The sequence below is a fragment of the Engystomops pustulosus genome, chromosome 5 (assembly GCF_040894005.1).
Source record: "Engystomops pustulosus chromosome 5, aEngPut4.maternal, whole genome shotgun sequence".
NCBI classification, from domain to species: domain Eukaryota; kingdom Metazoa; phylum Chordata; class Amphibia; order Anura; family Leptodactylidae; genus Engystomops; species Engystomops pustulosus.
This window is the reverse complement of record NC_092415.1, coordinates 103,325,231-103,348,389: the sequence shown is the minus strand read 5'-3', so window position 1 is coordinate 103,348,389 and position 23,159 is coordinate 103,325,231. Positions and strand designations below refer to the sequence as shown.

The window sequence follows — 23,159 nt, the reverse complement described above, 5'->3', positions numbered from 1 at the left end:
CTCTTAATTTGATTCAACCTGCTGACCCTGACTTTGGAGTCATCGTCTAGGGCAGCGATCAAGTAGGCAGGAAGAGCCGAGAGATATCTGGACTCTATCACCACAATCCTGACCTTAACATTTTTTTCACTGCTAAACACCATCTACATTACAGACAACTAAAGATATTAAAATATTACAGCTTTAACTACCCAACATGTTTAAACTAAATAGGATTCCTTGTATAAAACAATTTTTGCCTGTCTCTGCTCCAATTCAAAAGTGATTTGTCACATTTATTAAGTAATTTTTGGATTGTAAAGTAAATTATCCACAATAAATTCAATTTAAATAAGATAATTTAATCCTGTTTGCTTTCTTAACGACTATGATTGGGAGTAATCTGAGTATTTTATATATTTTTTGTACTTCCTACCCAGCTGCTGAGATTGGCACTAGGTTCACTGGGAAGTTGGCAGATTGCAATGGTAAAACACATTAAGAAATATGTTATTCTTCTTGTAACAAGAACATGTTTTTCTTTAATTTGGAAATGTTTGAAATAATTGTCTACTGGGATGTTAATGGATCTGGTTTAAGGCCAGTAAGATAGGTGCTCAGGATAGAAAAAACTGCAAAAAGTGGCAAAACGATGGAAAAAAATAACAAGTCACACAATCAAGTAATCAGGTCCCTTGTAGGAACCCTCTCAATCAAAGAATTTTGATCCAAATCAGAAAGTTCTGCAACTGACCAAAAAAATATCAGAGACACCCTATTGTCTACTAGCATATTATCATCTATCACAAGGGGCAGCTAAATGCTTTCAAATATATGGGTATTTATTTTGTAACTCCAAATGAAAGACTGGGAGAAGGCAATTTTGCAAAGAGAAATTCAATTAATATTTCACCTCCAAACATTCACTTCTAAAGGAGATTTTCCCTTTGTGTTCCCCGGACCTATGCCATAAACCAGTTTAGCCATTGATATACACTGGGCCTTTGACCCTTTATAGCCAGTCTTTGATGCAGTTCTGGCTTTACATGGGTTAAAAAGTCACAGAGCCTGGCATTCATTCCCGTCAGCAAGGCACAATATAAATGTTTCCCAAAAATTATCTAAAAATCACAGAAAAATAAAAACATCTAAAAGATAACTTTTATTAATTCCCTTTATAAAAATACGCACTGTCTAACATTTGAAAGGGTGGACTGAAAGTGTCCTGATTGAACTAAGAGGCCTCTGAACCCAGGACACCACTCATTCTCCAATTGTACACAAAAACAACCAACACTATTCATATAGGTATTGTGTTCTTAGTCACAAAGGAAATATGATGACAACAGACCCACTAACCCTATGTGTTTCGCCGTTAGGGTACGTACGATGGCTCCTCAGGGTCTCACTGTGGAAAAGTAAAAACTACCCAATGTCCTCACAATAAATCATCATAATAGATAGTCATAGTGTATTGAAAATTCAATGACAATCATACCTTCCAATTGATGTAGCTATCAAGTTGATCATATATTGAACTTACCCATATGGTCAGACTACAACCAAGTATAATAGTAATGTTTATAACGCGACAATTGTGTCAACATACAAATAATTAGCATCCAAAATTTTCAACTGGTCAGACAGAAATGGAAAAAATGCAGGTGCATATGATACCCTATTTTCTGTCTCAGAACAGACACATATTAGATCCCCTTCAATTCACAAAATAGAGAGATAAGTAATCATGCATGTATCCCTTAGCTTTATATAACACCTTATGAGGTACTAAACACACACAGTTATTGCACTTGCCCATATGCTGAAAGCATCACACAGCTATGGAGTATAGAGTTTTATCAACTTGAGCTCCATCATACTGTATGTGTATCTCCATTATAGCAGCTTATACATATGTGCAAAAAGCCTTCTAGGGATACCTAGAATAGATGCATGAGGTCACAGCGGGACGCCTGAATGGTGATAGCATGGACGTCCCTCTCTTAGCTTGACATCCTCCTTATATACGTTTACATGTCAGCTTCTCTACTAGGCTATTCCACATGTGCCCGACAGGAGCCATGCGGATTCCATCAAGTGCCATATAATCGAACTCTGTATAGATTTTTTAAAAACATAATAGGACAACTTAAGATATAATTATACATGGAAACAGTGATTTTTACATTTCATGTGCGCTTTTCACTAAACTTGGTTGTAGTCTGACTAAGAACACAATACCTATATGAATAGTGTTGGTTGTTTTTCTGTGTGCACTGTGAGGTCTTATGTAGACTAAAATAGACTATAGACTGTATTTTATGATCTTTAAAATGGGTCAGCATGAAGGGCAAAAAGCTGATGGTCATTTAGCATTTCCTAGCAATACCCATGACAGTGTCATGCTGAGATTTCTTGGATCCCAGCTCAAATAATTGAGGGGCCCACCCTTCATAACCCCTGTGGATATAGACGCTATCAGCCTCCAACTTGTCTACTGTATCTGTGGGGTTTTGTATTTGTACTTGCATTTTTCTTGTCTTAATGCACCATGGATAAAATCAAACGTTTTCTTTCCATTATAGAAGTGTTTGCAGATTACAGATTAAGTATTGCAGATGTTTAATGTGATGTGCTTTTGTTTGACATCAGATTGATGATGATTATGATGATGCTGCGAATTCCCGCTGAGAAAGTGGAAATAAAAAACTGCTTTATTTGACCTACACGCAATTCAAAGGCATGGTATTTTTGTCCTTTAAAATAGAAGAGTTCTGCTTTTGGATACTTTACAGATAAAAATATTTTTTCAAATGTGTTTGAAATGAGAATCATAGATTTTACATTTAATTATTATTTTTTTTAAATGTATCAATTAATTTATCACCTGTAACAGGGTCAGAATATATGTACAACTAAGGATAAAAATGAAACAAAGACTCAACTGGAGTTGAAACATTGCTATGTTGCACTGCAAATAAAAAACCATGGAGTTTTTCTTTGCTAATTTGGGAGCGCTGCTGCTTCTTTTTATTTACTATTGGACATTGGATCCATGCTCTGGGATAATCAGCCGCAAGCACCCGACCACCATTGTGTAAAGTTGCTTGTATTTTTGGTTTGCTGTCTTTTTCCATTTTTGCCAAATAAAGATATATCAATTCCTAGTAGAGAGGTTATTACTCCAAACTTATGAGAGAAGAATTAATGTGTGTTTAGTAATCTTATGGCTTGTTCTGTTCCGATAACTACTTATAAACACTATGCTGTTACAGCCTGTCATATTGCCCATGTTGTTATTGGTCTTGTATTGTACATTCAGTCTGCAATGATATGTTCATACTCATGTTATGCATGCTGCCACCAATTGTTGATAATTTGCTTGCTGTATCTTTAAGCTAGCTATCCCATCATGCACGGTTACCCAGATTCTCCTCCTCTTTCTGTGGCATCACTTCCTCCTTCTTCATGCTGTCCTCCATTTGTGACTGTAGCAGACATGTTCATCTTCACTGTGCAGTAGCAATGTGTTTTGACCGCATGGCATGTCATTTCTAAGGTAAAGGCATTACACTGAACCTAAAGCACATCCATTGCATCCTCCCTTCATGCAAATGGCAACGCTGTGGAATGAATGTCAGTGAGTTCTACTATCTACCATCCAGTTTATACGGAGACTGCACTCACAACCTATCAGGGTCTTCTCCAGCGTATATCTGTGGCAGAATAGTCAAAACACAGCTGAATCTGCAGTTCCTGCAAGATCCACACATAGTCTGCAAGCAAGCAAATAGAGCTGCCGCCATCTTAACAGCACGTGGCTTCCTCACCAATGTGAACAAGCTGCAACCCCATCTTAAAGAGACAGTACCACATTGACAAGGATTAACATGTCTACAAAAGGCTCTATAAAATCCTCTGTCACTGCACCTAGCAAAGTGCACCATGTTACCAGACCCACAGATGTGCAAGATACAGAGTTTGAGTTCCAGGAAGAACAAATTGTACGATCTAAACGTGTTACCAAACCCACACAAAAGATCAGAGAGAACTTTGAAGTAATTAAGGAAGAGTTCTGTGATAATCTTGATGATTTATGGCAAAGAATTGAACACTGTGTAGCAGCCATCTCACGCTATGACAGTGACGCAGCCAAATTAGGCACAACATTAAATCGCTTATCTACCGCCTATGATCGCTACCAGCGGCTGTCTGCAAAGTACATCACATTCTTGAATAATACCGAATTTGATGATGCCATAGCAGAGCTAGCCAAGAGAGAGACTTTATTTCATACGCAGGATGCCATAGTGAAAGATGCCAAAAATAAGGCAGAAGTTCGCATTGCACACTTGCAAGAAGTAAGATCTCAATGGTCCACTTCAACCAAACATACATTATCATCTTCCAGAACCTCCCGCTCCAGTAGGTCTGCATTACATGACAAGCTTATAGAAATCCGTGCTGATGCAGAGGAAGCTAGTGTCAGAAGTTCATTTGCCAAGAAAGAAGCAGAAATGGTGACAAGCGGAGGCAGAAGCCCAACTGAAAATTCTCCAAATGGAAAAGGAGGAAGCAGCCGCCTTAGCCAAGCTAAAGGTTCTTGAGCAAGCATTAGTCCAAGTTACTGACCATGACTGCTCCATCCCTGCAGAAGTGGGAGACCCAGATGACCGCACTGCCAACTATGTGCTAAAACAATCATCTCCAGCACAATTTCAAACCTACCACACGGCCATGCCTGTAAAGTATCAGATGACGCCAGCTACCCAGAACAAGGTAATTTCTAGCATCACACAAGTGGATCATCCTGAGACTAAAGTGCCGCTTAACCCTTATGCTACCTCATTTCATCCTGATTCATCTCAGCCCCATATGGCAGAGAATCTACATGCTCCAGGGATATTGCAAGGTGATCTGGTGACACAAGGTGGGAGATCAGATATGTCACACTTTGCCAGATATATGATGCGCAGAGAACTGATAAACATTAGTCTTTCAAAGTTTGACGACCATGCTGAACCTTTGAAGCAGTTATCAATGATCTTAACCTCACTGCCAAGGAAGAGCTTGACTTGCTAGTTAAGTGGCTAGGCCCAGATTCTGCAGAACGTGTAAAGACATTGAGAGCAGTTCATGCGGGCCACTCACAGGAAGGTCTTGCTGCAGCATGGGAAAGACTTGAGCAAACTTATGGCAGTTCTGAAGCCATAGAAAGTGCCTTATTTAAGAGATTTCATATCTTCCCAAAGATCACCAACAAGGACAACCGCAAGCTTCAAGACCTAAGAGACCTATTAAAGGAATTGGAGTTAGCAAAAACAGATCCACGTCTGTCAGGACTGAGTTACCTTGATACGGCTCATGGTGTTAACCCAATAGTGTCCAAGCTACCATATGGCATGCAAGAAAAATGGGCAGATCTCGGCTCCAGGTACAAAAGAGAACACAACGTGTCTTTTCCACCCTTCTCCTACTTTTCCAGATTCATCAGCGACCAAGCTCGGAAGAAGAATGATCCCAGCTTTGACTTCACAGAATCTACTCTACCAGCTTCATCATCATGCTCAAGGTATGAAAACCAAACAAGCAACCATAGAGACTTAAGAGGAACAGTGTCTGTTAGGAAGACAGACGTACCACTGACTGCATCCTACAACACTAGACATGACGCTCCTGTCCATAAAGACAAAGACCCTAACCGTATGTGCCCCATACACAAAAGACCTCATCCACTGAAAGAATGTCGTGGGCTTAGACTTTGACTTTGCAAGAACGCAGAGACATGCTCATGTAGTCATGCATCCTACCCCTTCTCCTGACAACCCACAAATTCAAGCAGCATCTAAGGCCGTCACAGTGCATGGCGGGGAGCCACCAGCTCAAGTTTCAGCTACTACCACTGTCTCCTCCTCCTGCATGGAAGTATGTGGCAAGGAAAATGGTTCCAAGTGCTGTGCCAAAGTGTGTATGGTGAGTGTCTACCCAGAAGGGCAACCTGAAAGGACCATCAGGATGTATGCCATAATAGACGAACAAAGCAACAGGTCTCTAGCAAAGCCCAAGTTCTTTGAAATCTTCGGTATAAAGGGAGAAGCAATTCCATACACCCTTAATGCTTGTTCTGGACGAGTACAGACCCTCGGCAGAAGAGCCACTGGATACATTATTTCTCCAATTAACAGGAATATCCACATATCCCTACCAACGTTAATTGAATGTGACCAGATACCTGATGATAAAGAGGAAATTCCTACTCCTGAAGCTGCTTATCATCATTCCCACTTGAGACACCTGGCTAAAGAGATCCATCCTATGGACTTGAATGCTGACATCCTTCTCTTGCTTGGGAGAGACATTCTGAGAGTTCATAAGGTACGTCAACAGTGCAATGGCCCAGATGATGCCCCATATGCACAAAGACTTGATCTAGGCTGGGTAATCATTGGCACTGTGTGTTCAGATAAGAATCTTGGACCATCTCAAGTGAACTCCTTCAAAACCTTTGTGCTCAATAATGGTCGCACAACTCACTTTAGGCCATGTCCTCATCATTATGAGGTAAAGGAGCATCTTTCTAACTTCCATAAGGCACCAGACATCATTCTTACGCCTTATGATGACTTAGGAGGATCAGTGTTTCGCACAACAGAAGATGACATCAGAGTATCTTTGTCCATAGAAGATAAAGAGTTTTTCAAAAATATGGACAGTGAATGCTTTAAGGATCAATATAACCATTGGGTTGCACCTTTACCCTTTCGGGCTGAAAGAGCCAGGGTTCCTAACAACCAGGAACAAACATTATCCAGATTTATCTCCTTGCAATGTACATTAAGAAACAAGCCTGAGATGAAAAATCACTTTGTGGCCTTTATAGTTGGGATTAGAAAATTCTCCAACACTGAACAATGGCACTATGTGTCATCTAACCTCAACCCTGCAGGTTGTGCCACCAGACCATCATCTGTTAGCGCCTTTGCCAAGTCTTCTTGGTTGACAGGTCCAGAGTTCTTGCTGAAGGAGAATAAAAAAGCATCTGACAAAGACGTCTTCATTCTCCAAGATCCTGACAACGATCCTGAGATACGTCCTGAAGTGAGAATCCTCATCACAAAGTCTGAAAGGAGGTGCGGCTTGAACTGTCACCGCTTTGAGCGCTTTTCCAGATGGCTAAAACTTGTACGCACCATTGCAAGGTTAGTTCACATTGCACAGTGTTTTCATACTAGTAATGAGAGCACTGAATGTCGTGGTTGGCACATGTGTCGCAAGCCTCTCTCTGCAGAAGACATTACACTAAGTGAGATGTTAGTGATACGTAATGTACAGGAGAGTGCTTTTCATAATGAACTGAAATGTCTTCGTGACATACAGGACATTCCAAAAAGCAGCCCACTCATCAACAAGAAACCAGTGGTTGATGATCATGGTATGCTGAGGGTTGGTGGCCGCCTGAACAAGGCCAAGTTAGGAGTGTGTGAAAAGAATCCTCTCATTCTTCCTGGCCATCACCATGTTACTACATTGCTCATACGGCATCATCACGAAAGGGTCAAGCACCAGGGTAGACATTTTACCGAGGGTGCTTTAAGAGCCGCAGGCCTCTGGATAGTAGGAGCAAAAAGGCGGATTGCTCACATAATTCACAACTGTGTTTCATGTCGCAAGTCAAGAGGGAAATTGCAGCAACAGCAAATGTCGGACTTGCCAGTTGACAGGACAAGCACTGTTGGTCTGGATGTTTTTGGGCCATGGGCAGTGTCTGCACGCCGAACCAGAGGTGGTCACGCTGAGAGCAAACGATGGGCAGTGTTGTTTACATGCATGAGTGTACGTGCTATACACATCGAAGTTATAGAGTCCATGGACACTTCCAGTTTTATCAATGCTTTAAGACGTTTTCTTGCCATCAGAGGACCAGTAAAGCAACTGAGATCTGACTGTGGGACCAACTTTACAGGTGCCTGCCGAGAATTGCAGATAGACGCTAAGCCAGTTCAAAACTACTTGGCCGACAACGGTTGTACGTGGATTTTTAACCCTCCACATGCCTCTCATATGGGTGGTTTATGGGAAAGAATGATAGGCATCACACGTAAGATATTGGACTCCATGTTCAGAGAGTTAAAGTCCTCAAGGCTCACCCATGAAACCTTAACCACCTTCCTGGCTGAGGTGTCCACTATTGTCAACTCCAGACCTCTTATCCCTTTATCTACAGACCCTGAATCTCCTTTTGTTCTCACTCCAGCAACTCTCCTCACTCAGAAGCTTGGATCTGTTCCAAGTCCACCTGAAGATTTTTCATGTGGTAACATTTATCAGAAACGGTGGAAAAATGTTCAGCATTTGGCCAATTGCTTCTGGAACAGATGGAAAAAGGAGTATTTGGCTCTTCTTCAAGGACGAAGAAAGTGGCAGCAGGTCAAACCAAACTTGCAAGTGGGAGATCTTGTCCTGATGAAGGACCAGAAAGTGGAAAGGAATTCTTGGCCCATGGGGCTCATCTCTAAAATCTTTCCTAGTGAAGATGGTAAAGTCCGTAAGGTGGAAGTTACCACCACACGTCAAGGAATCTCCAAGACATTCATTAGGCCTATATCTGAGACTGTCCTCTTGATACCAGTTGAGGAATAAGTCAAGCAGGAAGGACAATGCAAGTACATTGACTCAGTCGTTCAACACAGAACTATGCCAGGGACAGTGGCTTGCTGCGAGCTGGATTATCTACCATTGAACTGTTCCTGATCAGCAGTTTTCCAGTTATTGTTGTTTGATTATTTGCATTTTGTTTGCAGGGTTCAGAATCATCATTCTAAACCAAAGGACATTTACATTATGTCTGATCTATTAATGTAGTGAAATCCAGGGATTTCAGACGGGGAGTATGCTGTTACAGCCTGTCATATTGCCCATGTTGTTATTGGTCTTGTATTGTACATTCAGTCTGCAATGATATGTTCATACTCATGTTATGCATATTGCCACCTAGTGGTCAAAGTTTTTATTGTTGATAATTTGCTTGCTGTATCTTTAAGCTAGCTATCCCATCATGCACTGTTACCCAGATTCTCCCCCTCTTTCTGTGACATCACTTCCTCCTTCTTCATGCTGTCCTCCATTTGTGACTGTAGCAGACATGTTCATCTTCACTGTGCAGTAGCAATGTGTTTCGACCGCATGGCATGTCATTTCTAAGGTAAAGACATTAAACTGAACCTAAAGCACATCCATTGCATCCTTCCTTCATGCAAATGGCAACGCTGTGGAATGAATGTCAGTGAGTTCTACTATCTACCATCCAGTTTATACGGAGACTGCACTCACAACCTATCAGGGTCTTCTCCAGCGTATATCTGTGGCAGAATAAACACTCATGTAAAGGAATTCTAATATTATTGTTTATAAGCAGTCAGTAGAACTATACAACTTGTCTTCAAAATCTATCAGAAAAGTGGACTGTGCAGTGTGTACTGTGTGAAGACAATTTAGCAAAAGGTGCAATTAAACAAAAACCAATACAACCCACATGTCAACAGAGGCTTTACAATGTCCTATCTTCAAATCTTGTTGATCTAAAAACCAAGAAATTTACTAGTAATGTCTGCAATACCAAACCATTCTACATTAACTAAAACACCAGGTTGTCAGGAAGAGGGTGATGGAAGATAAAAAAATGGCACGTTACCGCCATCTTCTGGTGCCTTGTTGAAACCTTCAGCTGGACCCTCCCTCTGCTGGCAGCCATGACTTTTTCTTTACTTAAAGGGAACCTAATTGACCTAATAAACCACTACCAGTATGTTGTCAAGCAGCTGAACACCTTCCATAGCATGGTCTCTTTCATGACCCAGTGTGGTGGCATCATTCAGAAAATCAACTTTAAAGTGAGATATAAATTGGTTGTATAAAGTCAAAGAGGCTAAGAGTTTAACACTTAAGTCAAGCTCTCCCTGCCTCAAATGGACCCTTCACGGTAATTAAGAGTCTCGGCATCCATAAACATCACTAACCAGATCTCATGAAGTCAATTACACGTAAGGAGGCGTTCAAAGGTTCGGAAAGCTTGACTTCCATGTTAAACTCTTTGCCTCCTTGACTTTATACAACCAATTTGCATCTCACTGCAAAGTTGATTTGGTGTTTGATGCCACCACACTGGGTCGTGAAGGAAACATGATCTATAAGGTTTTAGTCTGCTTGACAATTACTGGTAATAGTTTATAAGGCCAATTTCTAATGAAATGTTCCCTTTAAACTTGGAGGGAATTTCCAGTTATCATTATCTTTTTTCATTAGCCTGTCTTTCAGGATCTGACCACCAAAATGCATGGGTTTCATGAAACCTTCAGAAGGAAAACAATTCACAATGGCTGAAATAAAGCATTTAAAATGTATTTGTGCAGTTTCATAAGAACATCATATGTCATTAACACAATGTAACAGCTAAACACATTGAATAGTCAAAGATATTGGTTCATTAACATAACTAAATGATGAAAAATTAAATACTTTTTACACATGGATATCCTATATGCATTGGGAAAGGTCTCTGCTATATACATTGTTATATAATTGACCAACGTGCTTTATCATTGTGTCAGAGCAAACGGAAACATTTTATTTCTGAAGATCTGCTTATTAGAGGATTGGTATATGTGTCATTAGTGAATTTCAGATCTACAATACAAAGTGGTAGTTGACATTAACATGTAGAAAACCATTCATCATTAATTTACACAGAAAGGTAACATAACAATAACTGTACCACAAATGGGCCCCTTTTATTAAATAGTTGAACAAATAAAGGATTTTGCCCACAGCGATGTATCAGCTATCAGCTTCTATATTTCCTGCCCAGTTATGGAACATGAAATCTTAGCTCTGATTGGTTACTGCAGGCATTGTGGAAATAGATTAGATATATTAAACTCAGAGAAATAAAACATTGTGGTACAAACATTTACAGTTTTATAGTGGAAAATTCAACACATTTGCAAACCTCAGGTAGCTTTGGATCTTAAGTACTGCAGTAATCTAGAGGTACCTGGTACTAGTCAATAAAACTAGAATATGGCTGTAATATTTCCAGTGTCAATGTTGTATTTCAGACATTTTGCTACTAGAGTGGAACCTGCTTATTTTATCTGCAATACACTTACTGATCACATTCAAGCAAACCATTTACAAAGCTAAAAGAAGACCTCCATTAAAAGCAGAACTTTCCATCCTCACACCTGAATGTAGATCATACACTATACACAGAGGTTACAATAACGCTTGGACAGGCAACTCCTTGAGAAGAGCAACACTGCTACGGTCTAATGTCCAACAGCAAAGCTCCTTTCTTCCAGTGAGTGGTAGTTGGTAAGTGTGGAGATTTGCTATGAGGCTGCAGCTTATTGGTTTATTAATGTGCGCTTCTGCATTAGAGCCAGACAGCAGGTGCCTCTACTGATGTAATTTCTCTGATGAAGGGTATATGGGCAGCGGGCTCAGGTATATATAACAGCTCAGCCTAGTTGGAGGACAGATGAGGTCTTGGGGTGTTAGCACAGCACAAGGTTGGTTTGTAGGAGAGCTGTCAGTGTGCTCAAAACACAGAGGTGAGGAGGGAAGTATGTGACCTGCCTGCACCCTCTCATGTGGTGAGCCAATAAAAAACAAGTGAGGACTTTTATCTATCTATTTAACCAATGGGTGATATGGTGCAAAGAATCTTTCATCTTTTGAGTAACTACCTTCTGTCTGTTAGTAACTTTATGTGCTCTTACACGGTTTATGGCTCTGCCCATCTTTTCCTATTAAGTAGTGCATAATTTTTTATTGCTTAAAGGAACTTGTCACCATTTTGTAACTTATAAAGCAAATGACATGAGGTGCTGATCACATTACACTGGAAACAATCAATGGTTGGTAAAAAGTTGCACAGCTGGGTTCTGCAGAAATAATACTGAGATATTTTATTGTCTGACGTGGATGAGACTTCAAGAGTCACTGGGGTGTGAAAGTTCACAAAGTCACAGTAGCCTCTTGCATGTCCTGGAATGCCAGCTTCAGGTCATACAAAATCCTGCAATAATACTGTATATATTTCATATGAGTGCTCAATGTCTCAGGGGAGGGTTCAGAAAAGAGATTTTTCGGTTTATTACTTTCTAAAGTTACAGGATTGCCAAATAAAGAATATTTTTGGACAGTGTGCAAAAAAAGTTTATTATTTTCCTGTCATTTTTCACTGTGTTGTCACTAATAGTTTTTCTTTTTCATTTAAAAGTAACATGTAGCAAGTTGCCTCCCACCAGCAGTAGAAAATCTTCAATTATTTTAGAATGTGGCAACAAACCAATGGGATAAATTGTTCTCCACTTGTCAGAGATTATGGTACATTTTTTTTTGGAAATACAGTACTATTAACTTCTCAGATGAGGTGATCTCTTTTATTTAATTCAATTACTCCTGGTGTCCTGGGCCACAGCCCCTCGGTACTGTGCTTAGTTTACAGAAGCATGGCACCTACGACTGCTCCCGACTACATCACACGCCCCCCTTTTCCCTCTCCCAGCACTATATCAGGTGCAGAGACAGGGGATGGGTGGGGGCGCCAGGTGGCCCGACAAGGGATGGCGGAGTGGGAGACCGGGAGCACAGTAGAAGGAAAGTACAGCTTTAGTTTTTAATAACAACCCCACCGCCAGAGCCCACTATGTATTTACACGACCGTAACAGAGCTGTGATCTCAAGGCCCTCATTGAGGTCTATGGCTCCCGATCATGGTGCAGTGAGCACACAGTGGGGGTCATTTACTAAGGGTCCGATTCGCGTTTTCACGACTTCCCCTGAATTGCCCCAGGATTTTGGCGCACACGATCGGATTGTGGTGCATCGGCGCCGGCATGCACGCGACGGAAATCGGGGGGCGTGGCCGAACGAAAACCCGACGGATTCGGAAAAACTGCGTCATTTAAAAAAAAATGTGTCACGAAAATTGCACTTACCTTCACTCAGCCCGGCTCGGTGTATTCCAGTGCGTTCCGATGCTCTTCAGCGCAGCAGCGCCACCTGGTGCACGGTGGAGGAGCTACCTTAATAAATCCCAGCCGGACCCCAATTCAGCGCAGAGAACGCGCCGCTGGATCGCGAATGGGCAGGGTAAGTAAATCTGCCCCAGTGTCTCACCCCACCAAATTCGAGCCGGGTGGCTGTGCAGCAAAGTATAGGTCCTATATATTGGCAGATTTGCAGCGCGGCCTCTCTTCTTTTTGTGGAGAAAGGAGGGGTAAGGAGTGCTCACCTCTCCTCCTGCCCAACTGCGTTCTACACCCAGGTTTCGGCCTGGAGAGTACGCGGCCATCTGAATGTGGCCTAACACTGTCCATTATTACTGTATAATAAAAATATTTCAGAAAATGTATTACATGCTAAATGTATTACATGCTATTCTGGATGACAGATTCATTGAATCTACTTAAGGCACTTAGAATTTGGCACAGTGGTGGATCATGTATAGAGGTGACTGACCTCATTGGCATAATGCAGATTGAATATTCTGATCAGCGCATACAAGTGTCATGTTATAACATGTACCAGTAAGAATGTTCTTAAAGGATATAGTAAATTGCTGTATGGATACAATACAGCAACCAGTCACTGTATTTTATGCAATGAGGATTGCTTGTGGTCAACCAGACATATAAAAAAGAGCAGAGAAATTGTATTTCAGAAATAAACCACAAGACATTTACAGAAATATGTCTGTATACGTTTTCTTCAGGTCTTCTATTAATAATTACATGGCAAGGGAAGAAAATGATTATATGTTTCAGGCAATTTTTCCACTTACAAGTATCTACAAGGGGTGTGTAAAAATGTATGACAATTTGTATGTAATGCCCATTTTGCAGGCGTTCTTTGTGTTAATAAAGCCTTAGGGATTCAAAAGTTGGTTAAGTGTCCCTCCAAATTATTTATGTATGAAGAAAACAGACATTAATAACAACCAGCATTTTAACACGAAACATGTAGGTCTGTGATGTACTTTGTTTTATCATTACTGTTTCTGCCTGTTGTTACAATAAAGGCCACTCTTCATAATATTCTGTGAGCGCTCGAGCGCCTCCGTTATTTTTTGGATTTCTTTATTTTTTTATTATCAAACATATTTTATTGGGAACAAATGTCCTGTATTATTGGCTTTTACCATTTTTTACCTGTCATCATAGAGAATACATCTGCATCCTATGCCTAGCAAATTGCGACCAATTTCTCTTTCCTTCCCACTAATACAAAATTGTAGAAAACTATTGATAAATCTCCAATGTATTAAATGCCATGTTAGACATTTCAGAAATGTAGCACATGCCAAATGATAACTGACATGCACCATAAGTGGGTAGGAGGGAACTTACATGTTAGGGACCTTTCTGGAGCGCATCTTTTGAAATGATAAGAAGTTTGGATAACATAACAAATCCAAAGTATAGACTGTATTTCAGGCATTAGGCTTGAACATAGCGAAGCTAAGTGACAGATGTGTCCTGAAGATTGATGGCCTCTCTAGTTTACAGCTGTAGCCTGTGCCAGTTTCTGAGGCAGGTTATGGCACAATTCTATGCCAGGCAGTTACATATTATTACATATGTTACAAAAAGGAAGTGAACACAACCCCACAATTGTGCATGGTATTCCTGTTTACCATTATACTTTTGGATTGTGTTATTTAAGGTAAATTCCGCTAGATTTTAAGTCTTATGTGTGCACTTAGCTTCTATGTAATTTTATGTTCATTTTGGAATTGGACCTAGGTAGCTTTATGTTATTATGTAATATTGTTACGATGTATAAAACTGTGATCACCATCTGTGTGTTATGTCTTGTCTTTCGTTCTTAACAGTTTATGCATTTTAAGTCATGATGGACAGTTTTTGGGTAGAAAAAGAATAAAGCTATTTGTCTGAACATTTGTTAATGTTTGATATTCATGTACTTGTAGTACTTGGTAAGCAACACCCATTGATGTTTTACGGATGCTCCTTTTTCCAGACGTTAGTGTCGCAATTTTTTTAATGTTGCCTTTTTATTTAGAAAGAATCTGTTACCACAATTTATGTACCCACGTACTGATGTTACGTAGGGCTTTGTCCACACATGCCACCCATACCTTTGTTTTATACCAGCTGCTCCTTCCATGTCAAAAGTTAACTTTTGGCATATGCAAATGATACGGAAGTGCTTTGGGGGACCCCAGCTCCACAACATTAACAACACCCACTACTACACTTCCACCTCCCAGTGCCTTCTCTCCTCCTTCCTTAGGTGCAGCCAGATGTGGATCCAGGGCCCTAAAGTGCTCTGCTTATGCCCCCAAAGCACTTTAGAGACAACTGCATATCTAAGTTTATGCACAGAAGGAGCATCTGAAAATGAAAACCAAAGGTATGCATAGTATGTGTGGGCATTGCCCTATGTAACATATAATTTCCTTTAAGGATTTTACTTTAATTATAAAAACCTCACTAGGATAGACAGTTTGTAAAAAACTTACTGTAATGTCCCACATTTATTAACAATCCTGCGCCAGTTTTCTGTCTGACTATTCACATTCTTTTCAGTGCAAACTGCCTGCACTTGTATTTACTGTATAAAGTGTCGCACTATGCCCACCGTGACACAAAAGTATGCACATAAAGGGGCATTCCGATGCACAGTCGGATTGTGAACCACATTAATCATGCAAAGTGCGACAGGATTGTTTTGCAAGCTCTATGTCCATCAAAAAAATGTTGGTGCACTCTGTTGGAGCAGTGCAGGGGGCGCCAGATTCATGAAGATTCATTTGTGATTTGTTCTATCAATAGAAATATGAGAATATATTGTGGATTTGATGTGTATTTTACCTATCTGGCGGGGATCACTGGTTCTCCATCATTCATTCTATTGCATGAAATATAACTATTCTTCTTCCCATAACACACCGGAAGATTTCCCTTGTCACACACTGGTAATGTCTATGACGCTGGTATACAGAGGACATATTCACATATTATGTGTTTATCTCATAACGTCAATACATCAATATTTGAATTTACAAAGATTATGACAGAAATGATCAATTCTCTTATTTGTTACAGCATAAAAAGCAGAACCTTGAATATATAATTTGATGAATGTGCAAGTTTTTCTTTTTTTTCTGTTAATACTGAAAAGAACAAGTTTTATGCATTTCATGGCTTTTCAGAAGAAGGCAGGATTTGTGTGCTCAATTATGCATCTCTTACAGTGGCGTTTTACAAAGCGTAGAGCTTCTACTGACACTTCACAGTCCTGGACATTTAACATCTGCAGGTCAAAGCAGTTGGCAGCAACTATCTGTAGCCCTTGACCTGTAATGCTTTCACAAGACTTCAGGCTCAGACGCTTTAGGTTGAAGCAGTTCAGGGCTAAAAATTCCAAACCAATGTCAGAAACTAGAGGACATTTCCCAATATCCAAAGATTTCAGTTTTGTGCAATTTTTTGCTAGGTACTCCACTCCATGATCCGTGATACCTTCACAACCTCGAGCATTGAGGTAGCGCAGCTTACTGCAGTATTTGGCAATGTAACGTATGCCTACATCTGTTATCCTCCCGCAGTGGGCTATGCTTAGGTACCGCAGACGAGACTCCAGTTTGGCTATTTCTCGCATGCCAAAGTCACTGACAAAGCGACAGTCACTCACGCTCAGTTCTTTGATAGATGTACAGTATATCATAATGTAGCGTAGGCCTTCATCTGTGATGCGGATGCAGCGGCGCAGGTATAGGTGGGTGAGCTGAGTGCAGTGAGCTGCAATTGTATGAAGTCCCTCATCTTCAAGCACAAAACAATCAGTCATGTCCAAAAATCGGATGGATATCTGTTTACCGTGCATTGGAGACAGTTTTATGGAGGCTTCACGGGTTAAGCTGATACAAGTCACTTTAGAACAACCTGTAAGACAAAATATGTATAAATCTATTACTTCTTTTATTCATTTTATACTTTTCAACACCTGAAAGGGATCCCTAAACCAATAAACAGAGCAAAGAGATCAACACAAACCATTACCATTAAAGAACACCTACCACCTGGATCAAGTGTTGTAAACCGAGCACACTATGTTTGTGTGTGCCCCCTCTGGCAGGATCTGCTCTTCTGTGAGCTCCCTATACCCTTCTTTGTAAGAAAACAAAGCTTCTGAATTTATGCAAATGAGCCTGAGGGGCTCCAGGCTCCATAGGTGTTAAGTTTAAAAGCCTTTAAAAAAAAACAAAAACAAAACATGGCATAAGAAGCTACATTTCTGAAAAATGGCAAAAAAGTGGCAATTCAGACAGTTGGGCACTTCAGACGTTTTCCATTACAGCGTTCACCTTTGGGAATAATTGTTTTTTATATTTTGGTATTTTGGGACACTGTTTATATTTATGTGTTTTAGGGAAAGATGGGTGATTAGAATTTTTATATTTTTTATAGTTGTTACAAAAAAAGTTTTAAAAAAAAGTTGTTCATTTTCTGCAGCCCTAAGCATTCCATTATATTGGAATGAGACAGCTGCAGTTTTTATTGATACTACTAAAACCTTTTAATATTCTAATATTTTAGGGTGCTGAGCGGGTGTGTTGCTAGGGTTGTAAAAGTTAACCTGTAGTTTATGTACAAAATTCTGAGCAGTGGGCACATGTCCCAGTGCATTCAAACCAAAGATGATAGTATTTTATCAGATTCAGCACACAGAAATAATCCAAAGATATTAAACATAGTGGTTGGAATTCATTAAGACTGGTGCCAGTCTTAAAATTCCTCTGCCAGCGCCTCGGTGCCCATATCATGAAAGAGGCTCCATCTTCTTAGTAAATACAGGGTTTATTATTATAGTCTCCACTAGTTTTCCGAAAGTGGTGTGCGGGTCATAGAAGCCAGAGAGAGGGAGATTCATGTGTTTTCTCTGCCAGAAAACTTGAATAGAAGGTATAATGAATTTCACTCATTGGGTTTTTCTTTTCTATTACCCTCTCATACTGGTGCCCTAACAGTTGCCACATCACACTTTCAAAAAAGTGCTGTGGAGGGAGCAGAGGGAGAAACCATTTCATGCCTTGTACTTCAGAGAACTGGCGAACAAGCCATGACAACCCCCCCTTCCCAAGATGTACAGGTCCTGTACAGAGCTGTTTAAAGTGTCATTTTTGTGATATTAGATGACGTTTTCATTAATACCATTATGGGGACTGTACGACCTTTTGATTGCTTTTAATTACATTTTTATGTCTTGCAAAATGACATTATCAAATCCATGTAATTGGATGATAGCATAAGGTGATTATGCAGCCTACATCTGTATGGAGGAGAGCTGGCGGCAGGAAACATACCGCTCTGGTACAGCGCTGCACCCAGTAATCAGCTATGTCTGCAAAATCTCATACAGCTGATTACTGCCCCTCTCATTAGGCAATCGGAACACTATCGAGAAATCCGGGACACGTGTCCTGAATCTTTTACCTTAGCGATTACCCTGAAGCAGAGGCTGCAGATAAGCATCTGCCGTATATCTTGTATATTGGCTTTGCACAATCTACCTGAACAATTCTATTTCCTTGCTGAATGCCACATTTATGCTTTGCACAATCTACCTGAACAATTCTATTTCCTTGTTGAATGGCACATTTATAAGATTTTAAAGAGGACCTGTCATGCGATTAATATATTGCACTCCATACATATTACCATACTCTACTAACTAACGAGCCATCAAGCTTTTTACAGTTACCTTATAAAATCATTTTGTTTCATATGCTAATTTCACTCATGACATCACACTAGGGTGTACATAAATTTGTTTGTCACAGCCTCTCTTAATAATAAGATAATAATCTCTTTATATATATACAGGCAGTCCCCGGGTTACGTACAAGATAGGTTCTGTAGGGTTGTTCTTAAGTTGAATTTGTATGTAAGTCGGAACCATACACTTTATAATTGTAACCGCAGCCAAATTTGTTTTCGTTCTCTGTGACAATTGGATTTTAAAAATGTTGGGTTGTCATTACGTCGTCCCGTACATGGGGCAGCACATGTGCAGCAAGTCGGCGCAAGCGCGATGGAGAGTGATGAGCGAGCACGGGCGGCAGAAACCAGGAAGCCGGACACACTTACATGCCAGCTTTGCCAGCAAGAGCGAGACTTTGAAACGGGGGGAAATTGGCAGCACACGAAAAAAAGAAGAGTGCCTGAATTGCCTCTTAATGAATAGGAGTCTAGCGGTCCATCAATCAGACCTCTTATTATGTTATGGGTATGAGAAATAAGGTACAATTATTAAAGTTTAACTAAAGCCAGGGCTATGAAATTAACACATTTCAAAGGGGCAAGGAAGTGGAGCTAGTGGCCTTGTTTGGATGGGGGGTCTAATTTGTGCTGACAGGTGTCCTTTAAATATATAGAATAAAGATTTGGAAGTTTTATAGCAAGAATTATTCATTAAGCTGGATTTTTGGAGTTACTGCGTATAGCTGATGCCCAGTTGATTCTTTACTTGGAGACTTATGAGGAATATGGTAAGTCTCCATCTGGATATGCTTTCCAGGTGATCTGACTCCCCTGCTGTTTGTGCATACATTTCTTCAGTAAAAACAAAAGTAGCTGTATGAAGATAATTTTCTACAAATGTAGTCATATGGTCTAAAGAAATAGAGGAGAGCTGTCCTTGGATATGACCACTGGCTTCTAAAGTGATTGCACAAAGAGGCAAATTGTTTCCTCATACAAAATGTTTGGGACTTACTGCATGTACCACAGCTGTCCTGTGGTAATGAACGCTGAATCCAGGTGGTCAGGTGCCTCAATATTGTACGCACGGTCACCGCTGCCAGCATGGGGGTAACTACAGGGGTAGCTGCTACAGGATCTGGAGGGTCAATGGCCCCAGCCACCCCACCTAACACACTGGAGAATTGAGCATATATAAATATTATTCTGCACACCGAGTAGCATAATGTGTATATAACAGTACACATCATCCACATCATCCACAGTACACACCTGAGCCTGCAGCTCAAATAAGAAATGTCTGTGGAGGGAACAGCAGGGCTCTTACATCTACTTCCCACTTGTAGTCAGCTGCTAATGGGCCCTGGGATAAGAAAACTATATGACAGTAAGTATATATATGAGTGTATAAATGTAAGGATGTGTATATGTAATTTGTATATGCTCTTTATGTGTGTATATTCTGTAAATGTTTGTATATGGTATATAAGTGTATATGGTGTATGTTGTATGTACTGTATGTGTGTCTATATGCTATATGTCTGCATATGGTACTGTATGTGTGTATATGGAAGGTGTAAACTCACACCGAAACGTCGCGGTTCATGGAATAAAGGTTTACCACCTTTCAACATTACTTGGAGTGCTGCCTCTTCAATTTGATATATCCGAGATTCTCCGCCAAGGAATCACCGGCTACTGCACTCACTGCTTCAGCGGTGCTGCTCAGGACTCCCCCTTGTATATATATATGTATATATATATATACATATAGTGTATATACTGTACATGTAATAATATGATGTTTGCATACTATATATTTGTGTATTTGATGTGTAAATATTGTATGTACAGGGGCGCACCTGCCATGAGACAAGTTGAGATTCTCGCCTCAGGCAACCCACCCCCTGCTAGACTAGGAGCATCCCCCGCCCATCAGATCCACCCGCCCGCCGGTCAGCACATGTACCTGCCCATCACATCAACCCACCGCCATATCCCCCACGTGGCCCGCCCATCACATCCACCCGTCCGCCGACACATCCCCCAACAGGCCGCCCATCACATCCACCTGCCGGCCGGGACATGTACCTGCCAATCACATCAACTCACCGGCACATCCCCCCGCGGCCTGCCCATCACATCCACCCGCCTGCCGGCACATCCCCCGGTGGGCCGCCCATCACATCCGCCCGCTGGCTGGCACATGTGCCCGCCCATCACATCCACCTGCCGGCACATCCCCCAATGGGCCGCCCATCACATCCGCCCGCCGGCATATGTACCTGCCTATCACATCAATCTGGCGGCACATCCCTTCGTGGCCCGCCCATCACATCCACAGGTACCTGCCCCCTGCCCCAGCCAAAAGTCCGCGCTGGTCCCCCCGGCTCCGATTCCACCCCCCCCCAGCTCCGATTTCACCCCCGCCTCCGATTCCCCTCTCCCGACTCCGATTACCCCCCCTGCCGACGATAAAAGAAGAAAATAGTTAGGTAACTTCTATGTATATGTATGTATGCATATGTAAGTATGTATGTATGTATGTATGTATAGATGTGTGTGTGTGTGTGTGTTTGTATATATGTATATTCTGTATATGTATGTGTGTGTATATTTGCTGTATATACTGTTTATATATGTGTATTTGCTGTATGTATACTTAGTATGTGTGTAGATTTTGTATATACTGTATGTGTGTGTATATATGCTGTATGTATATGCAGTATTGGTGATATTTATCAAGGCTTCTGCGCCATGATAAATTGCAAATTTTAGTTTTACACTACATGGCGGTACGCTGTATGCATTTTACACTACATGGCAATATCCTGTATGCATTTTATACCACATGGCGGTACTCTGTATGCATTTTATACAACACGGCGGTACGCAGGGGTAGGCAAAGGTGGCAATTCTTCTTTCAAATGAATCTTGAATTTTGTTTCTAGGTGCCATGGATCCAGAGATATTCAGGTTTAAAGTGAGAATTTCAGGTGCCATTTTATACACAGGAGCTGCTGCACCTCACAGATAATGGAAAAAATCCCCTTTTATGTTACTACATTTTGAGAAGGAATAATATCAACTAATATTCATGTTTTTAACCCTTCTTTATGCAGAACTATCTAAGAACACACTTTCTCTCTTATTCCCTTTTATTTTGTGATAGTTTTTTTTGTTGGGAAAATTGACTGATACGAGGAACATTCGATCCTCTTCGCCTAATGTGACTACACCGCGACCAGAACATGTCCATAAAGTTATATGTAACACCAAAAACACACACATGTTCTGGAATAAAGTTTTTATTTCCCACCATCCTCCATTACTTACATCTATGTTTGTAGGTAAGCAAGACAGAGAAGATCCACAGTGTGGTGCAACTTCACTTTGGTAAGAATCTTTATTGCAAATGAACTACGCGTTTCGGCGCTTGGACCAGCGCCTTCGTCAGGTTCGGCAAACAAGATAAAAGGTAACGTTCATGGCTATATTATATACACAGAGGCTGGGAGCCTCATTCTCAAAAAGGGGAGGTACGTCATAGGTGAGATGGTGGGATAGGAAGATGCTGCTGTCCATCAGTGGCAGCCCTGTGTTTTTTACAGGTTAAAACAATAAATATTTGGATAATAACACAATGACACAATAATAACACAAAAACACAATAATATCACAGTAATAATCCCGCATACTTCATATAGATACAGATAGGTTGGTTAAAATAACGGGTTAAAAATAGCATGTTAATAAAGAAGAAAAAAAAAAAACTCACCAACCAGTACGACCTCCAATGTCTCTTTTTTAGAACTGGGACCCACAAGACCTTCAACACCAATGTCGAAAATCCCGGATCCGAGCGGAATGACACCGGTCCCTCCCCAGAAAATGTTAACATACTTTTTTCCACAAAAAGAAAAAAACCCACAGAGGAAACAGAGGAGGATCAAAAAGAAGGACCACCAAAGAAGGATCGAAAAGCCATTCGGATACATATATAAACAAAATAGACAACAGTGATATGGGGATAAAAACGTGCAAAGATCCAAAAATCAGGATCCCAAAGCACGACCAACAAATAAAAATTTTCAACTTATCCACATATAAGTTATCCAACCAAGAAAATTCCCTTTTATCTAAAGGTCTCAATTTTTGCCCTTCAACGACCACGGACGAATTCAATCTCTTTATTGATCTGAACAGATTTGTCCGTAAACTGACCCTCCAAAGGTATTTTTCAATAAAACAAGGACAAAAACCAGCTGACAACCAAACAGAAACTACAACCGTACCAGATTCATTTCTACACCAACCGGTAAAAAAGAAATCTACCTTTAACCCTGTGGCATATAAAGGAGCGTTTATTGAAACATTCTATGCCACAAT

General features: G+C 40.7%; 1 protein-coding gene across 8 annotated transcripts in view; it reads right to left on the bottom strand.

The window, feature by feature from the left end:
- Window positions 1–10,361: 10,361 nt before the first annotated feature.
- FBXL7 (F-box and leucine rich repeat protein 7) overlaps window positions 10,362–23,159 on the bottom strand; it is a 160,623-nt gene continuing 147,825 nt past the window's right edge. For all 8 annotated transcript variants that reach the window (XM_072152774.1, XM_072152775.1, XM_072152771.1 and 5 more), the window contains one exon: window positions 10,362–16,952. In XM_072152774.1, coding sequence (XP_072008875.1) covers window positions 16,216–16,952 — 737 coding nt within the window. In that variant the 3' untranslated portion in view covers window positions 10,362–16,215. The remainder of the gene's footprint in view (window positions 16,953–23,159) is intronic.